Source organism: Perca flavescens, chromosome 22, assembly GCF_004354835.1.
Source record: "Perca flavescens isolate YP-PL-M2 chromosome 22, PFLA_1.0, whole genome shotgun sequence".
Taxonomy (NCBI): domain Eukaryota; kingdom Metazoa; phylum Chordata; class Actinopteri; order Perciformes; family Percidae; genus Perca; species Perca flavescens.
Genome location: NC_041352.1, coordinates 15,735,505 through 15,756,418, shown reverse-complemented (window position 1 = coordinate 15,756,418; position 20,914 = coordinate 15,735,505). Strand labels below are relative to the sequence as shown.

General features: G+C 38.7%; 1 protein-coding gene across 3 annotated transcripts in view; it reads right to left on the bottom strand.

Annotated features, from left to right (window-relative positions):
* Positions 1 to 6,088: 6,088 nt before the first annotated feature.
* The window catches only part of ctdspla (CTD (carboxy-terminal domain, RNA polymerase II, polypeptide A) small phosphatase-like a), a 32,322-nt gene continuing 17,496 nt past the window's right edge, over positions 6,089 to 20,914 (bottom strand). Inside the window, exons 2-8 of one of the 3 annotated variants that reach the window (XM_028569414.1) lie at positions 19,408 to 19,574; positions 18,179 to 18,211; positions 14,435 to 14,536; positions 9,291 to 9,347; positions 8,167 to 8,259; positions 7,886 to 8,071; positions 6,089 to 7,286 (exon numbers count right to left, since the gene is read on the bottom strand). In XM_028569414.1, coding sequence (XP_028425215.1) covers positions 7,161 to 7,286; positions 7,886 to 8,071; positions 8,167 to 8,259; positions 9,291 to 9,347; positions 14,435 to 14,536; positions 18,179 to 18,211; positions 19,408 to 19,574 — 764 coding nt within the window. In that variant the 3' untranslated portion in view covers positions 6,089 to 7,160. The remainder of the gene's footprint in view (positions 7,287 to 7,885; positions 8,072 to 8,166; positions 8,260 to 9,290; positions 9,348 to 14,434; positions 14,537 to 18,178; positions 18,212 to 19,407; positions 19,575 to 20,914) is intronic. The other 2 variants (XM_028569415.1, XM_028569416.1) reach the window with 2 other exon arrangements.

The window sequence follows — 20,914 nt, the reverse complement described above, 5'->3', positions numbered from 1 at the left end:
GATGATCTATGCAATAAGACACATTTAAGTAGGTGAGATGTATAACAAAATGTTATATAGAAACTTTAAATATCTTAGTGTGCTAAAGCACAATATCTAATATTCTATTAAGATTTATGGTCAATGGTGGAATGTAACTCAAGTTCTGTACTTAAGAGCAGTTTTAAAGTACTTGTACTTTACTTCAGTATTTCCATTTTTAGCTTCTTTATACTTCTTCACTTCTTAACTACTTTTCATGTTAATATTGTACTTTTACTGCACCATAATGATTTGGCGACAGCTATATTATATAAGACTTTACATACAAAACATTTGATGAGTTCATAAGATGCATTTAATGAAACCATTAAATGCATGATAAATTAGTTACAATTAGTTCTACCTCAACCATCTACAACAACAAATGCATCCTACACATTAATACTTAACAATAACATCAACAAGGGCCCTATTTCTGCATTAGCAAGTACTTTTGATACGTTGTTTTTCTGCTAATACTTCTAAATGTTTACTATAGTAAAACACATCCAGCAGATACGGAACAACATTAGCATTCATTTGGAGTCGTGCTTCTGGGCACTCTTTTTTTAGCTCTGTTTTGGTCTCCACCAACTCCTGAGGGAAATATTGGCTCTTTAGCTGCTAAAGGCTCCACTATGTTCAGTCACATAACGTTTTATGCCGTTTGGTGCTGGGCAGGTAGCGTACAGTTGGTTTTTTAACATTCCTGCTAAAGAAAAAAGCTACCTGCCGTAAAAGTGAATCAAAACAATAAAGTTGGCAGAGGAAAACCAAAACAACGACCTATGAAATGTTCAGTAAAGCTGAGAGGATTTTAACGCTTCTACCACCACAGCTCATGGTCTACCAGTTAAGTATGTGTTAGAACCTTAAACAGCATATTATAAAACACATATTGAATTGCAACTCCTCCCAAGAACTTTGACAGAAAAATATAGTATTTTTGAAGCCTCCTCCTCATCGCTCATCTTTCGAGTTTCCTATCTTTTCACTGTAAAGTGACAAGTGAACAATTTCAGAAGATTGGATCTCTGACAGCGGAACACCTCTAATCCCCCTAATGACTGTCATCTTGGCGCCATAGCAACATGCAAGTTCTGCAATCAGTGGTGCTTAAACAGCCTCTTGACTCAGATATCAGAAACAACAGCACTGATAAGCAAACACACTGTATCACAAGCTGAGCCGAGAATGTAGGCTTAGCGGTGACACGCTGTATGGAAACAGGCTCGATGGGACGCTGCCGGCAACATATCATAAATGCAAATGCAGGGTCCACGCATACATGATGTAATTGGCAAAAAGCTGGGGGAGCTGTGGTTGCAGTCAATCTCCAGGGAAATAACCCAGCTATAATTCATTGGCTCATACACACAGTCTAATCTTTTCTACAGGTGTAGGAATACATTTTCTGGCTGGGCAGTGATTGATGGATTGGGTTGTGTAAGGTGAGGTGAGACAGTTGTACTCTACCAGGATGTTAACCACACCCTTTATTAACATTATCAAGTTTCTGGTTTTCAGGTAATCAGATAAAGATGTCAGATAAAAGAGGTGACACACAGAACAAATAGAAAAAAGGGTTGAGATTGAAATAACATGATAGGGTGTTGGCTTAACATTTTTGTCGTGTCTTACGTATAATACAAAAAGAGTTGAAGTTCTATAAAGTGTAGCCACAGTTGCCAAATGTAACAATTATGGGATAGATAACACTAAATGCTAAAGCATATTGTAACAGCCACCATAAGCTGTGTCCAAGTGGGGCTGTAGCAGCGTCATTCCTGAGAGTACTAAATTGAGCAAGGGTGTGTTTTTATTGCTTATGAATTTTTATTTGAAAGAGTAAGATTGTGTTATTTCTATTTACATAATCTCAATTTAAAGCCAAATTGAAAGGTCTGCTTAAATGACCCAACTCTTGGCTTTGTATACAAACATCATTGCTTTTAATTTGCCTAACATACAATTATTGCTGAGACATACAATTATAATGTGCTGTCATAATAATGCATTATGTATAATTTTGTATTAACTGTCCTGTTTGTTTAGTGCTGTTCTGCCATTGTTTGTATGTATGTTTTAATTGTGACCTACAAAATGACTGTTGATGAAAATATTGTTCATGGTCCCATTCAAATTAATACAATAAATATTTAAATGATTTACAAAGTTTGGAAATGTTACATTATTAAAATTTTTAGAAAGAACAGAGAGGAATTTTGCTGTTGCTGAAACCCATTCATCATCATACTCCCCATTCACTGATCAAACATCTATCGACCAGTTCCTTTTATTATCTGGGCAAAGTAGAGGCCGCACCCATGGCTACTGCACATATCAAACTGTAACTAAAATGACAGTTTCCCTCAGTATGCATATACTCTTTAACATTTCAATGAACTATACATTTAAAGAGCAGGATCATATTCTTGGCTTTTTAAAGTTATTTGTGATGAAATAACCACTTTTACTAGTTAGTTTATTATCTCAATTTCATCATAAAAAATTCCTGCATGAACTTTTTAAATATATAATAATATTACTTGACTAGATAGCAATGTTCTTTGCCAGATATGGCTGTCGTGGCAACTCTGTTGTGCATGAAAAACAACCATTGTGCTCTGCAACCAGATATATTCAATATATATGAAAAACAAATAATTCCTGAAAAGATCAATTGAAGACCAGTATTGCATTAGTTACTGTGACAGGAAAGACTGGTTCCACTTCAATTAACCTGCGGTGTCCATTGACTCAGCATCAACAATGAGCTTTGTTAATGCTCTAAATACCTGCTATTCCATTTAATATGACACGATTAAAAGCACAGTTTTAAAGATTCTCTTCAACAAATATGATAATAAAGATCTTATTCAATACAAACTGCAGTGATTCATATAGCCTAATTGATTAAGAGATTAAAAAAAAATTATCAAGTGAAATATGTCAACAAAATAAAAGTATGGATCTTACCTTATGTTGTGTCTGGCGGAGGGAAGTCCTCGATGTCTCCTAGAAGTTGTGGAGGTAGATTAGTAAATTAATGTTTTTATGCAATAAAGTACCACTGGCTTTCCCTCCTGTGTGCAATCTGGAGTGTGTGAGGCGGAGAGGGCTGGGTGTAGGATATTTGTCTCCACACCCAGGTTTGAACACACCTGCAATTTCCTGCCTCAATATTTACAGTGCAGCCACCTTAAATACGCCCCTACCTACATTGTTTCCCAGCCCCCTCTAAAAAGAAAAAGAGTGTTTTGAAGTGGAGATTCTGGCTTGGTTTAAGGATGAATTAAGGAGCTAGACTAGCGAAATGCAGCACAAAGTCAAGATGCTTGAGGAAATCATCCTTACCTGAAGTGAGATAGACTTAAGACTCACTCGAGGTCCTGATTGTGCTTCAAGTAGCCAGCCGGAGTTGTGTTTATGTTCAGCTGAGCCCCCAGCAGCACAGCGGGCATTAGAGGGGCCACTTGACACCAATTATTCATTCCACAACTGTTACACCTAGCAGATGGGGGAATTGGACTCAAGGAGCTCCGAGTGGTATTGGAAAAGAATCAGAGGCTTTCTGTGGCTAAGTCTCTCATTCTGTGCCCACTCACACATACAATCGGAGAGAGGAACGCTTGACATTATTGAAGGTTTACAGCTCTGGGCTTTGATCTTCCAAAAGAGGAAGCATTGGCAGCTTGTGTTTACATTTGTTTGCTAAATGTGGAGATGATTAACATGCTGTATCCAAAGTGATTTGCACACTTTTTTTGAAGTATTAAGACAAGAAGAGTCTTTGCAGAGTGTGGATGTTAATCCGTAGTCACAACACTGAATTGTAAGGAAACATGCAAGAGAAATAAATTGTGGTTGAGTTGTTTTTACAGCAAAGGATAACCTTGAAACTGACGAATCACAAAACCAAGGCTCTGGTATTTCACTACCAAAAGCATAAAACCCTGCTTCTGCTGTCATACCAAATATTCCAAACTGTATAAACAATCTGTAAACTTCCTCTGTTGCACGTAGCAGTCAGTGCCTGAATCATGGATGAGGCTCCCTGCTGATGTTTTCTGTTCAGGGATACATCTATTACACTTGTCTTTGTCTTATATAGTTCACACAATCCCTGCCAGGAAATCTGAAAAACAGATTGTTATGTAACTAACCTGGTTTTCTTGTTAACAAACAGCTTCAATTCAACAGGCTGAAAGTTTTTCTTACCTTTGACCACGGCTTTTCATTTTTAGATTCAATCCTGGGCTCCATTATGACAATGTGATCATTTCAACAACGTGGTAAACTTCAATCCCCACGTAGCTGAGGGACAAGTGGAAAATTAAGAGAAAAAAGCCTCTACAAGAGTTCTTCAGGCTTGAACAATATGCTCTGTAATGCCTAATCCACTGCTGCAGTTAAAGCGGCTGCAGTTAAAGTGGCTGCTACGTAAGCGGAAGCTAAAAGTTCACATCAAGATATCACTTGAAGCTTAGCTCCTCTTGGTTGCACATTAACCAGTTTATATCCATATTATTAATGTAGCTGCAGATCATTGAACCTAGCAGACAATGGTGCTCAAACCTTTGTTTAAGGAGTCAGTAGCGCCCTCTTAAATGCGTGTGTAATAAAGCACATTGTACTTTTAGGATGTTATTTAGCCGTGATTCCGCATTTGTTGAATTCATTTTAGATTACGTAAAATGTATCGATTGTATGATCAAACGTTTTTCCTGAGCACTTTAAGGACTTCTTGTCTAAGTTGGCAGTGGCACACAACTAACACAACAAAACACAATTCCATGACAACTGAGATCATGTGATATGATCAAAAGCTCCAGACCAGCTACTAAATGAACCTCATGAGTTACATTGTTTTGTCAATTGCTGTTTTCCATGGTCAGGAATGAAGTTTGAATCTCAAACTTGTGACAATTTAAAGTAAAATACCTATTTAGATAGCCTAACATCGCCAGACCAAATTGCAAATGTGAGTTAGCCTGGAGCCTCTCAGTTCATTTTTGATTTTCAACGGGCGTAGACCAAAATGCCTCTGGACGCAATTGGATGGAACTATAACCAATCAGAGCACCGAAACGTGTGAAGTAGCAATGAGCAGCAAACAAATGCAAACAGACTACAGCATGCAAAGATGAGCTGTGATGGTGAAGCATTGATATGTCTGTGACTTAGTGTTGAAAATAGTAGTTGTGTTCCCGGCATGAGCCAAAAATGAAATCATTAGGTATTGTGTGTAAACTGCGAAGACCCTGTAAGTTGTCAGTGATTGTAACAAACCGACCCGATAAGGAGATAAGTGGTTGTGATGGGCCCGGCTAGGACGTGGTTGGCTGGAAATCTGCCTGTAAGGGAGGGGTACCAGACATATCTGCCAGAACAAATTAAACATAAGCTCGCTTTGTCTGGTTCCCAGGCTGCGGTTTAGATTTTTCAAAATGCAAAATAAAATATTCAAAAATCTACCCCTCATACATCACTTAAACATGCATCTGGTTTTCTAGCCACTAGGGGGCAGCAGAACAAGATGTGAACCATAGACTGTAAATATGAATATAATATTAAAAGTCTATGATGTGAACACAACATTGGCATATTGTCTACTTTTAAGTCGAACTTGTTAGCGAACAGTTGTTTATTTACACATCTAGCTGACATAAAGCAACATTACCATTTGGAGCTGACGAATGCAAGTCCAATACTCTCTTTTAGCTCTGTTTTTGGTCTCCACCAACTCCTGGTGGAAATATCTGGCTCTTTAACTGCTAAATGCTCCATTACGTTGACCAGCTAGTGACTTACTTTTTCTGTCTACCGTTTGGTGCTGAGCTGGCAGCGTACAGTTGGTTTGTTAGAGCGTTTTTTTTTTTTTTTTTTTTTACTGAATACATCTGAGACATACATTCTCGGTGATAGCAGTCGGGTGATCATTTTCTGTTGATTTGTCATTACAAGCGCATCGTTTCACATTAGATATAGTCATTTGATTCCATGTTAATATAAAAAAATTAAATATAGCAGCTATAAAGTCTGTTAAATACACCATGGTACAAACTGACAGTGTGCAAACCTGCAACTTTAATAATGTTGTACAGTCCGATTTCATCAGCAGTCTTTACAATGCACCCAACCCCCTTTTCCCCAATAAATAGAATTTTATTTCATGTAATCTAAGCTAATTATTATATCTTCCTCAAAAGTTTAACATTTATTGGTAGATGGTGATATCATCACAAAGGTTTCTTTTCTTTTCTTTTTCAACAATAAAGTGGGGTTTCAATGTCTTTAAGGTTTATCCATTTACAGTCACTGTCAAGGATCAAATGACGCCATTCAGTTACAAATCACATTGAATTGTAGAAATCTTTGGTAAATTTAACAATTCATTGTTGCTTAATTCAAAAGCAAAGTATCATCCAGGTCTAAGAAGCTAGTTGGATACATTTCTAGAAATTATTCTTTTCTGTTTTCTCAGATTAAATGACAATTACCAAAGATTACTTCCAACTTTACTTTAAGGAGGATTTAGTTAATACGCATTTGGAGATTTGAGTAAATATGCAGCATAAAAATGTGCATCCCATAACCTGACACAACAAAATCAGCACAGTAATGAAGGCACTTCATTCTGTAAGAGAAGATAAATCACAGTTGTTTAAATAAAAGGTCAGACAAGATATAACAGCCTGCATAGCACAGCTCAACACAAAAGAACTATAAGGTCACCCATTCTCGAAAAAAAAAAAAACTCTTCGTCCGGATTATTTTTGGTAACTAAAATATTACTTGATAGAATAGTAAAACCTCCGCTCTCTGATAGAAAAATTACTTTATGTATGTCTTGCTTAGAAACATATAGTATGTACATACAGTGATATCATCTTTTGTCAGTCAAGAGTCCTGTACAAAGAGTCCAAGAATGCAGACATGGTAAGAATCCATAGAGTTGTTGTCTCTAGATTTCATCATGACCAGAGCGTTTGCCTGAGGTCCTCAGATTGGGAGCCACAGGTGGGACTCCCAGTGCCGGTTGCAGGATGGGAGCCGGGCTGCGGGGCCGTGGCAGCCAGGTGAGGCCTCCGTGCAGCGGAGCCAAGGAAGGAAGGACCAGCTGGATCTGCCGTTTGCTACCTGTTCCTCAGGCTCTGTAACAGACTGTAAACATCCTCCTCCTTACTGAGGCCCTCAAACAGAGGAATCAGGTCCAGCAGCTCAGTGTCTGTCATGTCTTCAAACCAGGACTGCACTGGGACCTGTGGAGAGAGAGGGAACGGAAAAGACAGCTTTTTTTTTATTTGAAGGGAGAAAACACAGCCGACAGTCGATGCTAAAGTGCTGCATTATAGGTGTGGATATGGTGCGAGTTTTGTGTAAATAATTAATGGGCAAAATGCATCAAAGGCATGAAGAGTGGCAGCAGCTCTACTGAGCAACTTCTCCACAGAGGAGAGAAATCTCATAACACTGAGAACACTGCCTCTGGCTCAATGCCGTTTCTAAAACAACAAAGCTGATTAAAACTGACAACACCTAGCAAGTATAATCATTTACCATCATTAGTAACTTTATAACTAACTTATTTCTGTTGTACCAGTGTATTTTGACCCCATTTTTAGTCAGCATTTGTGAGTTTTAAAACCACACCATAATACATAAAGTGTCATTGTAGCTCCCATTTATATATGCAGATTCACCTTAAAAATCTGTCAGAAATGTTCATTGTTTAGACGTCAACAGGAATTGATATTCTTTAGATTTCTGAAACTCTTGCAACTAAAGCATGAACAAAAGCAGCATTCCTGGCTCAAACAGTAGAAAAAAATAAAAAAAGACTTGTTTAGGTCTGACATACTGCATTCTCAGGGTGGAAGATGTAGGAGGCAGGTGAGTTGTCTATGATGATGACTTTACTGAGCTCTCGGCCCAGCCGGCTGAGGTCTTTGACGTAGTTTCCTCTGTGGAAAACACAGGATTCCCTGAAGAGCCGTGCCCGAAACACCCCCCACTGGTCCAGCAGGTCTGCCACAGGGTCAGCGTACTGAACGAACCAAAAAGCCATCTAGGTTAATACGGTCTGTGTGAAGCACCATCACTGTGACTGTCATCTTAAGTGTTAAAACGTGTGAACAAAACCTTTGCTAAGCTCGCTGTGAAGAGGACGCATTCAAAGAGCTCCCCCATCTTCTGGAGAAACTCGTCCACATGGGGTCTCTTCAGCACGTACACCTGAAACAAAGAAAGGAAAATCAAAAGTTAGGGTTAGAATACATCTCTTTTTTTTTTTTTTTTTTTTTTTTTTACAGTTTTACGCTGTCTGTTTCACCAAAAACCACGCAGATTTTACTGATTTAGTTGGATTACTGTTCTGTAATGAGCGGTCGTATTTGATACCTTTAGAATTCTAATAAAATGCAATGTGTAACAGATGTCTTTCCAGGTGAACCTCTAAGTCTATATATATATATATATATATATAAAATTCATCATACATCTTGAATATAATTATTCCTATCAAATGCTTTTATTCTAAAATCACCCCGTTTATCCTATAAAAGAAAATGTGTGTTACATCCATATTTGAAGCCAATAAGAGACTTTGAAAGTAAGATATATGCAATTATCTGACCTGGGAGGATTACACATGTTCAAGACATTCACAACAACAGGCATTACTTTGTGATCATATTTGCCATTTCTGCTCGTCTTTGTCCTCTTCAGCAGGTCTTCTGTGGTTAGTTGCTGCCCCCAAGTGCAAGTAATCAAGCATAGGCCAAGACAGATAGAGAAAGCCTATCCTGGATTACTTGAACCAGGTCACAGCTACAGTCTAGCTGCCTCTGCTTCAAACAGGAGGCAGAAAACAAACCTTTATACAGAAGCACAAGCCTCATTCACAATGCAGGTAAAAGGGTGCCTCTGTTTCTGCCATCATTTCTCTCTCAGACACACATTTCTAATCAGTGAAGCATTTCTTCTGCTGCTCGCTAAACAGTATCTTTAACACGCTTTTGCGACATTTGTTTACCAGGTGACAAAGTCACGTCGCAGCCCATCTATCTTTACAGCGGGAGAAAAGACAAAGAGAATAAAATAAATTCAGTGAGCTGTCCCACTTTTGATGTAGCTGTGAGATAATAGAGAATAATAAATATTAAAGGAAAGAAAATGGAGCTGCAGCTTCCAGGGGAGATCTTATAAATTAATATCATTTTATTCAAGCCTACTCCTGGAAGTCCTCTTTATCAGTGCAACAGTACCTGATGAACAGTCCCATCAATCTCCACTGGAACGATGAAGTCTGCATTGCTGATGGGCTGCGGGAAGAAAAAATAAATAAAAGAAAGGATTCAAAACTTGTGGTGTTTTTGCTCAAAACAGCACAAATCTGAAAGGTAGCAGCTAAACCACATGCCCACATTTTTGGTTATAGAGAAAGGTTAAATACTCCTATAAGGTGCCTCAGGCCAACTAGGAAGGTTTTAAGCATACTGTGGTTCCTTCTGCTCCAGCACTCTGTGTCTCTGTGTTAAATAAAAACCATAAGTGAGACTCCGGGGAGAAACCTGGGAGCTCAACAAGATGACAGACGAGAACGAGGACAGGACTGCCGACTTGTGTCATCTTTAAAAGCAAGAAAGAGGAGAGGTGCACGGGGTGGAGGAAGATAGATGCCGGAGGGCTGTAGGTGGAAGACAAGTGGAGGGCGTAAAGACGAGGATGAAAGGATTAGGTGGGAGGCATGGCGGTGTCATTTCAGAAAAGGGAAAGGAAAGAAAATAGGCGACTTAAAAAAAGAATCTCTGAGTTTTAAGAAGCACGAAGAAAGCTTTTCCGGCTGTCAACTGTTTGGATGGTTTGTTGTAGACACAAAAAAGAATAGAGGATTATTTAGAAGTATCATGTTAAAGGCTGAATTGACTGTAATTCCTCCACTGACACTGAAAATCTGCAACATCATTATTATTTGGTCAAGTAATGCTTGAGATGACTTTATATCTTAGACAAACTAGTTATTGTCTATTTTTAAGTTACACAATTCTACTCTACAAAGTCAGCTTTAAGTAGTATAAACATTTTAGGATGATTCTTCTCTGAAAAGTAATTGTCAGATTAAACCAAATGCTGTCATCAATGTTTGGACAATCTGAGTATCGAAGCTAGGCTACTAGAAAAGAATACAATGTCATGCGACACATACAACTGATTGATGGATTCTTTATTTTTATGGTATAACAACTTTTAATTGCTAAGATGTTGTAGCATCTGAATACATTTTTCAATTACAGTAAACAGGTCGGAAAAACTAACTAAGATAGAGTCTAGTTACTGCAATTTGTTTTTGTTTACCTTTCTTTTATATTTACTGCAAATTTGACATGCTGTTTATGTTTTTTAATTACATATTCTGTGTCATGGCATAATCATTTTTATAAAGCAACAATATTTTAGCATTTAGCATTCATAGACATTATATAAACATGTAATACATGCTTTATAACACACTATAAAAAGGTAGTTGTAAGTGGATATAACTCCAACTGTGGGCATCCATTAGTGGAGGCTGCTGTATAAGATCGCTCAATAAATCCAAATATAGTAAAACAGTTCTAATAATAGATATGAAACTTCAAAATGTCCTCATGGCTGTGTACAACTACATTATTATGTTACAAACCATGTATTAAATGGTTGTTTACTGCTTATAAATGCTAAACAGGGAGACCTAAAGTAAAGTGTAACAGGTTTTTTACTCAGCCATGCTCGAATATAAACCTACCCACATTTCTATTGATTGTAGTGTAAATTTAAAGCTACAGTTAGCAGGTACAGTCCAATGCCACCCAGCAGAGGGGGTGTTTGCTGTAGGAATACTAAACGCAGCATGTTGACCTTCCACGTCACCTGTTTAATCTGTCTAATATGACCATTATAGTGGTGAGAGGGGAACAATAGACCTACTGTACAAGAGACGTTTGGTGATGCAAGAGTGACTTAATACACAATCAAAGATCCAGATCCCAGACAGATGACAGACAGATGTGAGTGCTTCTATGGATCCGTTTTGTAATTCAGCTCTGGTCAATGTTTACACCAGAAAACATAAAGACTGCAGCTTTGATTGTCTAAAAACAGAACCAGGAATGAGCCAAACCAGTGACACGCATTAGTCCAACTTTCACAAAGAGAAAAGAGAAAGAGGAGAGAGAGACACAGCTGGAGGAAGACATGCAGAGACAGACTTGTCCTCTGCCGATTGCTCTTCTGCTGAATCACTCCATCATCTGAAGACTGAACACACACAATAGCTGCTCAGTAATGAGGCGGTGAGAGATATGGGAAATGGAGGAGGATGTATATGTGAGAGAAATGGAGGGAGAGGGATGAAGTAAACGGGGAAAACGAAGAGTGTTTGTTTCATGGATCTATGCTGAACCGGTGTTGACCTCAACAGACTTGACGGAGGGAACTTCTTCTGGATTGTTTCAACTGTTGATCACAGTCTGACTGTGATCCAGCGTTTCCTTTACATACACAATAATCATTTGGCATCATTGTCTGAACCTGCCTCCTAAAACATGTCCTATTACTGTGCATCATACATGAATTTGGAATGAGATGTTTAACAATCAAATATGGGTGTAACGTTAGGGTGTCCACATATCTTTGGCCTTAAACTGTGTTTTGACTATTTTTTATTTTATTTTATTCCTATTTCAGTCTTTTGTAACATTAGGTAACATTGGTGTTACATAAATAAACTTTACTATTATTATCATATACAGTATATCCTGTCAGTCATCGATGACAAACTAGAGATAATCCTGGAACAGGCCCAGGAATTATCTTTTCATCCCAGATACAGGATAAAGCGTACAGTATGTGATGCGTTATGTAACGTTTCTTTTTTAGTCTGTGTCCATCTGTCAGTTATGGTCGTTTTTCCTGCACTAATTTTCTAATTCCCATTGGGGACTTGTATATTCTATAATTAAAGTGCTTCACATGTTGATACTTCACTTCCAGAAATAAATAATCGACAGGAAATCCTGCAGGCTTCTGAACGGAACTGAAAGTGCTGCGCGTGTGTCGCTTTCTGTTTCACTCTCTTCCTCTCTCAACTGATTTTCATTTATAACATTGCCTGAATCCATTTCATACTGCATACTGATCTCTGAGCTAAATGCATTTTGATGGACTGCGTATGCGGTGTGCAACTGAGTTCCATCAGGGAATAAAAAAAAAACGAGTTTCTGTGCGAGTTTCTGACTTGTTTTGTCAGGGGAGGAAAATAAAACCCTTCAGACTATCAGAACAAATCCAGGATTTCTGCAAAATTCATCCCGCAGTTATTTAAGGCTACAGTACACTGTATTGGACACACCCTTGTGTGTGGGTGAGTATGTACGTGTGTGTGGCCCCGTACTGCTGGCTTGTGACTGTAATGGGCGGGTCCAGTACAGTGTGTGTACATTTTTCACTCCCTTTGACTTTCCACAGCAAATTAATTCCCAGTCATATGAAAATGTACTTTTCTGGGAAGTTATTTTTAAGAACAAATGGTTTCCTTTCACCGCTAAATAAAACCTACAGCAAACACAAAAGGTTCTTCAGCTTCACCTTGAGTGATTTTGTTGCATACCTCTCTGGCTTTCTCATGCTGAGGACAAAATGCACACAGGCACAAATACAGTACACACAGACATAACAAGATCAGCTGGGGCCGAGGCACAGCTGTGCTGATGTGGTTGACTAAATGTTCCAGGTTTGTCAGTAGAGGGAACTTTTGACGGTGAGACACAGAAGTCCATCGGCCTTTATCATTTATCATCTGTCATTATCAGTGTTGTTACAGTTATTTTTGCTGTAACGCAGTAATATAACGCATTACTAATTAAATGTTGGTACTCTTATATCCGTTTCAATCTCAGTAACGTGAGTTACAATGCATTTTAACGCAAAATTTAGTGGTGTTTTTTTTTTTTTTTAAGAATTCACCTCCAACCACGAAACATTTCTTCACAGAAAAAAAAAAAAAAAAAGTGTTAGTTCCTGTTGCTGCTGTTTTCGATGGTTGAGATGACTGCAGAGACAGATACATTTGCGAGATGGACATTATTTTCAGGAGTTATTACGCTGCGCTGACGCGAGCTGTCCCGTCACTGTTCCCGTGGTCAGAGCCCGAACCAGAGACGGTACGGACAACATCTGTGTCCCAACAGGTGACGGTACGTCAGCGCGGACCACAGTGTGTCCAAGCTGCTGACAGATAGAAACATGTCGGGAATTAATGTTTAGGCTTGCTACTGCTACACGTAAATCTCATTTTATCGGCTGTGGAAAGTAACTATGCCGTACTTCAATACAACTGTAAGGTACTTTTAAGATGAGTATTTTCATTTTCTCCTACTTGCCTATTGTATGTTTTACTTTTCTATTTTTATAGCTTTAGTTACTTTGCATATTCATATTAATGATACAAAATATTATGAATAATCTATGATGTATTAAAGTGGATAAAGAGGAGACTTTATTGATCCGGTGGTGAAATTCACAAGCTACCTGCCTAGTCAAACGTCCGCTGTTATTTTGGTGAAAGTAACTCAAAAGTAATGCAAAAGTAGTGTAAAGCATTACAATTCAAAGACAGTAATATTGTAATATAACTAATTACTCTCAAATGACAGTAACTAGTAATTTATAATGTATTACATTTTTCAACTTTATGTCATGTTTGAAAAACACTTCCAGGTCAAATGCACAGCGATGTACTGACACCTTAAAAATGTGGTATCTCCATGGTTTTAGAACAGTTCTTTGATCTTACAGTGTAAATCAATTCAATTCTTAAAAAAAGGTTATGTCCAAATAAACAAACAAAAACATTCCATTTTATTTAGTGTGTGTGTGGATGACTCCCAGAGAAGACATTCTGGAGTTACTGTACATAGTTTCTACAAGACAGATGCTACTGTAGGTACCTCCTGCCGAACGACTGGTCACGCTGATGAATTGCATGATGCACAGCTGCTCAGCATGTGCTGGTTGCCATGCCAACACCTTATTATAGTAACAGTTAGGCCTCTTTTTCACCTTCCCCCGTTTTATCTGGTGTATAAAGGCCATAATACCCTAACGGACACACTTTCCTGTGAATACCTCATTCGTGCTAGCTCAGTGGCACCTCATGCTAATTGTCATCATGCCCGTGTTCACAGCAAAGAATGGCATCTTCGGGATTTATTTCTGTATTATCCTATTATCCCTCTCAGGCTGGGAAATAACAGCTTGACACAACTGAAAAGATGATGTATCTATATACTTAAACGTGTACTTGAGTGTGTGTGTGTGTGTGTGTGTGTGTGTGTGTGTGTGTGTGTGTGTGTGTGTGTGGTAAAAATACCTTGAAGGAGCTGTGCACGAGGGTTTCGTCCAGGTCAATCACCACACAATTCTTGCCGTAGTCAGCTATACTGACCTCAGGTAGGAGGAACTTGGCTGGAGGCTGCAGAGACAATACACACCATTTACAATTGTGTGTATACATACAGCAGTTCATTAGAGGGAACAGGTTGCAGAACACACTCTCTCACACACTGATACAGACGGTGTGATGATGGCTCAGTTAGTGTTGGAGACGATGACTTGGCCGTGACATAGTGGGTGACACTAAAGAAACCCTTAACAGGATAAATGACCATAGGTGATATTTCTCTGGGATGTTTGTTGTTATAATTTTTCAATTGTTTACAGCTGACTAATTATATCAAATTGTCAATAGAACAGAAAATTAATCTGCAACGATAATCAATTTAATCAGTAAGTAATTTTTTTTTTTATCAAAAGTGCTAAAAGTTGGGGCGCCCTGGTAGCTCACCTGGTTGAGTGTACACCCCACGTACCAAGGCTCAGTCCTTAGCCCAGCGGCCCGGGTTCGAGTCCAATGTTATTCCCCCTCTCTCTCCCCCATTTCCTATCTTCAGCTGTTCTCTCAAATAAAGGTCACAAAAAGAAAAAAGTTCTAAAAGTTTCTAAGCTAAAATAAAATAAAAGCTAAATTAATTAATTAATTAATTAATTAATTAATTAATTAATCAGTATCACTGATCAAATATTGATAATCAAATCGATGTTCCAGTCAGTAAACTGTGTTGCATTGTTGTGCATTACAGCAGACAAAAATGCATTGAATTATTCAAAGAATGTTGTGATCATTTTGTTACAATATGATTCCAATTAACGGTCATATGGACATATTACCTATCTGAGTAGTGCATAGTAGGTACTGCAAACTAAGCATTATTTTTCATTATTTATTGGCTAACGTGTTATTCAAAATTCCTTCAAAGCCTTCAAATAGCTTGCATAATTCAACCAACAGCCCAAAACATTTAATTTAAAATCATTAAATGTTGACGGAGCTCTGTGCCGCCTTCAGGGTCAGGGGGGAAAGGGGCAGATGGTGCGGCCATAGGGGGACACACTCACACAAGTACATCAATGAATTTGCACACACACACACACACACACACACACACACACACACACACACACACACACACACACACACACACACACACACACACACACACACACACACACACACACACACACACACACACACACACACACACACACACACACACTGCTGCTCAGTATGCCAGCCATTTTCTGCATGTATCTGTCTTTCCGTGCATTTAGGCTAGGCTGACTGTATTTATCATGTCTAATCGCTGCATAGGACTACATGCTGATGTATCATGGGAAGAATTCCCTGTGAGCAAGGACACTAAATGACATCCTGTCAGGCCGTGATGAATATGATTTACACATGCAGGTTAAGCACAGAAACAACGATTAACCTTGACATTTTCAAAAGGGAGCTGCGATCAAGAGGTGCATCACCTGAAGCTACAGCCAAGGGGAGCTATACCAAACTGATAACGCTCAACCACAGCGCACCATGCTTACTGATAGGAAATCATTTTACTTGATCACTGTGAAGCAAACAACTAACAAACAGTTGCTGAAATATGTGTTTGTCATTTGGAAGAAAAAGTTTAAATGTCACCTACAGGCTGATGCAATATTTCAAATTATTTAAAATATTAAATCCCTTGCTATATGTGTGCTTCCTATAAGGTGTAAGAATCCAGCTTGTGTTATTAGAAGAAAGTAGCTTAGATGACTACAATATTTCTTCTATTTGAAAACAATGATGACAAAAGTAGGCGATAAGTATGTTTCAGTGCCAGTTTGTTTCGTGGTGTTTTTTGGTGCTCAAAATTAGAATCATAAAAGAATATGGAATACACTTTTATCCCATCTAAAGGGAGCTAATTAAAGTTATATTCACACAGTATTTTTTTTTATATATTTTTGGATTTGGGGATTATATGGACAGAATAAGTGGGAGTATGGAGTAATCAAAGTGTGCTACAGTAAATTAAAATTGGTGTTCATAATGGCCGTAACACTTTTATTTCATGGATGAAGTACTTATTGTAATTAAATGCCTTCATAGTGTAATTATTTATCAGTAAATACTTATTCAATCCCAAAACTCCATCCGCTGATGAAGGCCATGAGATGTAGCTAAAAGCTCCAGAAGTTATGTCATTATTGGGCCTTGAGTTGACGGATATTTCAAAGTTACAGTTATGATTGCTTCATTGAAGAAATAAGAACTGTTATAAATATATATATAAATATATTATAAATATATTATACATAGTTGGTTATAAACCATTTATTAAGTGTATATTTAATGCTTAGTAGGACGGGGTTAAACCATAGACTGTATATTAATGGTCAGCGCATGTGTGACATCACCCATTGGTTTGTGGAGATCTGCTATCCGTCGCCGAGTTTGCTGTTACGGGCGCAGCCATCCGGGTTGCGGATGTGATGATTTTAGACGAGAGGGAGGAGTGAGTGAGCAGCCGTTACACTCTACGCTACGTTACACACTTTCACTGGTAATCACATCATAGCCACGCCCTAAAACACACCCTGCTTTATCGCCGATTTTAAAATCAACGAGACCATAATTAAAAAAAATGAACATCATTCTGTGTTTCAGAAGACTTAAAACTAGTGATTGATACCATAAACTCATTATGAAAATGTTTACTGAGGTAATAAATCAAGTGAGAAGTGGGTCACTTTCTCATTAGACTTCTACAGAAACCGCACATGTCACCCCCTGCTGGAATTCAGATAGAATGCAGGTTTAAGGCACTTCCACATTTGCAGCACTTCGCTGAACTGGATGCATTGTCCATTAATTTTTTACAGTCAATGGGTTAAAGTGTTGTACTGTTTATTAGTATGCATGTGTATTTTTGGCTTTTTGGCATGGTATTATGACTGTGATACTTTTGTATTTTTGCAGTAAGACACAGAAACTAACCACGAGTTTCAGAGATGTCTTGTTTGTCTACTTGATGTTGTTTTGCGTTACAGTAAAGAGTGACGCAGACAACATGCCCGGGTCAGCTCGAGTTATTTAAGTCGCCTCTCAGAGTCCTGGCCCTCGAGCCTGCCAGGAATACAAAAAGCAGACGCCATATGCACTTCCTGCCATTGAAGGGAGGTGTCTGCTGGGTGGTGTAGTTCAAAGCTTGGCTGCGATGTGGGATGCTGTGAGTGTGAATATCCTAAATTACAGTACACCACAGGCACAGCGTAGATTCCAAAATAGCTAAATGAATAGCGCGTCAGCACAAAGTGAATGTCAGATGAAGTACAAATAATTTAAACCATCAAGCCCCCCCTTCTAATGGACAGACACTGAGTGCTTAATCACAATGTAATTTTGCTCAATACAGACAAATGCCTAATTTAAGTGTTTTAAGGGCAAGTTATCCATTTGTTAAACCAAACTGCAGCTGTAAAGGTCTAGCGTAAGATTCAATTAATTTGATCTAATAAGGAAATCAATCTCATGTTCTGTTCCAGTGATTGGAGGAACACAGGAGAAATGGACAAAGGGATAAAGCCAGAAATAAATCATATGATAATAAATAGATTTAGATTACTTCTTTCTAACAACATGCAGATGGAATGATGAATAACAGTAGAGCAGAGAGAAGAGGTTACTGTGATTGAGTGAGATGAAGAAAAAATTAAAGATAATAATACATACACTGGGGATGGGGATGATCTGGACCTGGTCACACTGGAGCAAATAAACAGAGAGAGAGAGAGAGAGAGAGAGAGAGAGAGAGAGAGAGAGAGAGAGAGAGAGAGAGAGAGAGAGAGAGAGAGAGAGTGTGTAAGAGATTGAGAGAGACAGGGTGGTAAAAACAGAAAGAGCAAAAGCAAAACAGTGAAAAATCTTTGCGAGGAAGAAATCGAAAACATCTATATTCTAATTAACAAATGTGCAGGAAGAAAAAGAGGGAAAGGGATGTATAGTACACACTGTGATAGAAAGTCAGAACAACTTGCTCAAAAACAAACAGAGCTGCCATAGTAACAAACACGGGCTGGCCAGAAATCCAGCAATAGTACACTGCTGGGAGGGACTCCAAAATTAGCCGCGCACTATAACAAGGCTTTTTATGGCGAGGTTCGCGAGGTTCACTCTAAATTAATGTGAACTCATTTGTTCAGGAGGGGGTCCAGAGCGGGTCAGCGCTGACCACATGTATAGTGTCTGTAAAGGGCCACACATTCCTCCCCTGAATGAGAGACATTTACAGGTAAACAAGAGTGGAAATGTGATATGACTCCGCTCCATTTATAACCCAGTGTACCTGCCTTGGCAGCAGAACACCGTGTTTGCGGAGGAGCTCGGAGGTTTGGCGCCTTTTTCCGTAGCCAGAACGTTCGCTTCACACATCCTCACTACACTGGTCAGAGTGTGTGTGAGGAGAGGGGGAGGCATGGGTGCCAAGCAATCCATCACATCAGACACACACAAGGCCCACTTTATGGGGATTAAAGCAGCATGTGTGCATGTGTGTGTGCGTACATGTGTTGTCATGGGTATATGGTAAGACTTGCCAGAAAGAGCGAGCGAGTGCGTGTGTGTGTTTTGAGCTCCTCAGCGTGCTGTGTGTTATTTTGTGTGTGCGGTTGTGTGTGTAGGCAGATATCGAAGAATGCGAGATGGGAAGCAAGCCCATATTTTCAAGTAGTGGATCTCAGCGAGACTGCACAGCGCCTCAGCCTCAGCTCTCTGCAGGAAAAGGCAAATCCTAACAAAATCAAACAAATGTTACTCGTTACTGGATCTCTCCAGTCTAACGAGGATTCCTGTCATAAAATATCAACTAATTCCTACAAGGTTTTGTTTTTAGTCACGTGGATGCAAATTGTGTGGAATTTGGAATCTGACCAATAACTATATGGAAGAAAAATGAGCATCACCTTGGGAGGACTTCCATTCTCCTCTGGCGGCGGGGGCAGAGAAGGTGTCTTGTTGTTGGCGGGTGGTGGCTCCACGTGGTACTCATTGTAGTTGCGGAAGCAGCAGAAGAAGGGGCTGAAAATGCTCCGGCTGCGATGCTTCTTTAGGCTGCTGTTGGACTGGGAGACTGTAAGAGATAATGAAAGAAAGAGTGAGGTTATTTGGATATGCCAGCCAGTGGTGGAGGAAGTATTCAGAAGTTGTACTTAAGTAGCAATAAAATATTGTAAAAATGCTCTGTTACAGGTAAAATTCCAGCATTAAGAATGCTACAGTACAAATACTTTAACATTTTAGGAAATACGCTTTTTCTTTTTTGCTTTCTCTTGGAAAATTAAATGAAAAGATCGATACCACTCTCATATCTTTCCGTACAATGTAAAGCTACAGCTAGCAGACAGTTAGCTTAGGTTAGACTAGAATCAGATAGCCTGGCTCTGTCCAAAGTAATACACTGTAAAAAGACAAATTGTTGTTTTAACATTTCCAAGCCCTTAGCTAAGCGTCCTATAGCTTCATATTGGCAGGCAGATATGAAAGTGGTATCAATCGCAAAATGGACTCCATGTAAAGTGCTCAATGAAGAAAGATAGCCCCTTTGAGAGTTATATATAATTGTATATACTGTTTTATGTGCTGTCAGGTAATACAAGTCCCGAGATGTATTCTTTTAATTTTGTGTGTAGAGAATAATACAATGCTTCATAAGCATATTATATGTTTTGTTGGTAAAAACTTCAATTGTAAAGTAATTAATAACTAGAGCTGTCAAATAAATATAGTGGAATAAAATAAAAATAAAAACTCTGACATTATTGGAGTTAATGTGTTTATACCAACACATAACAGTAGGTATCATACAGTATGTTTAAAAGCCTTTAAAGAAAAAGACAGAAGGGACATTCAACGTTGCAGACCGACTGTCACATGCATCATCGCATTATCGTGACAAAAGGGGCCGAGATGTATGTTGTACAGCACAGCGAGGGAGCACAGGGACAAAAATAGCCGTCATTGGATTGTCCTTTGGGAAGGTAGTCCAGTTAATTAACATCAAGAAAGAAGGAGAGAGCAAGATAGACAGATAAATATCAAATATGTGAGAGAAAGAGGCAGAACATATGACAATAAAAGAAAGAAGAGACATTAAAGAGACCCCTAATGTCCAATCAAGACTGAAAATGACTGTACACATGCAGTAGATTCTATATTTTAAACCATTTCTATTATTTGACAATAACCTATGCTTGGGAAGCAGGGTTGATCAGTGACAGAGGGCTGCAAAGATCCGGGGAGAAAACAACATACACATAAAGGTCCCTGGTTACATAATTCCTCCTTCACTGACTCTGAAACCCATGGCCTGCTTTCACACTGACAGAGGAGAAACAAGCGGCTCAAATGGTCTGTAGGCCTCCATAAATGTGCTGTCACGGATTATAATTTTAATATTTTCTGTACTATATT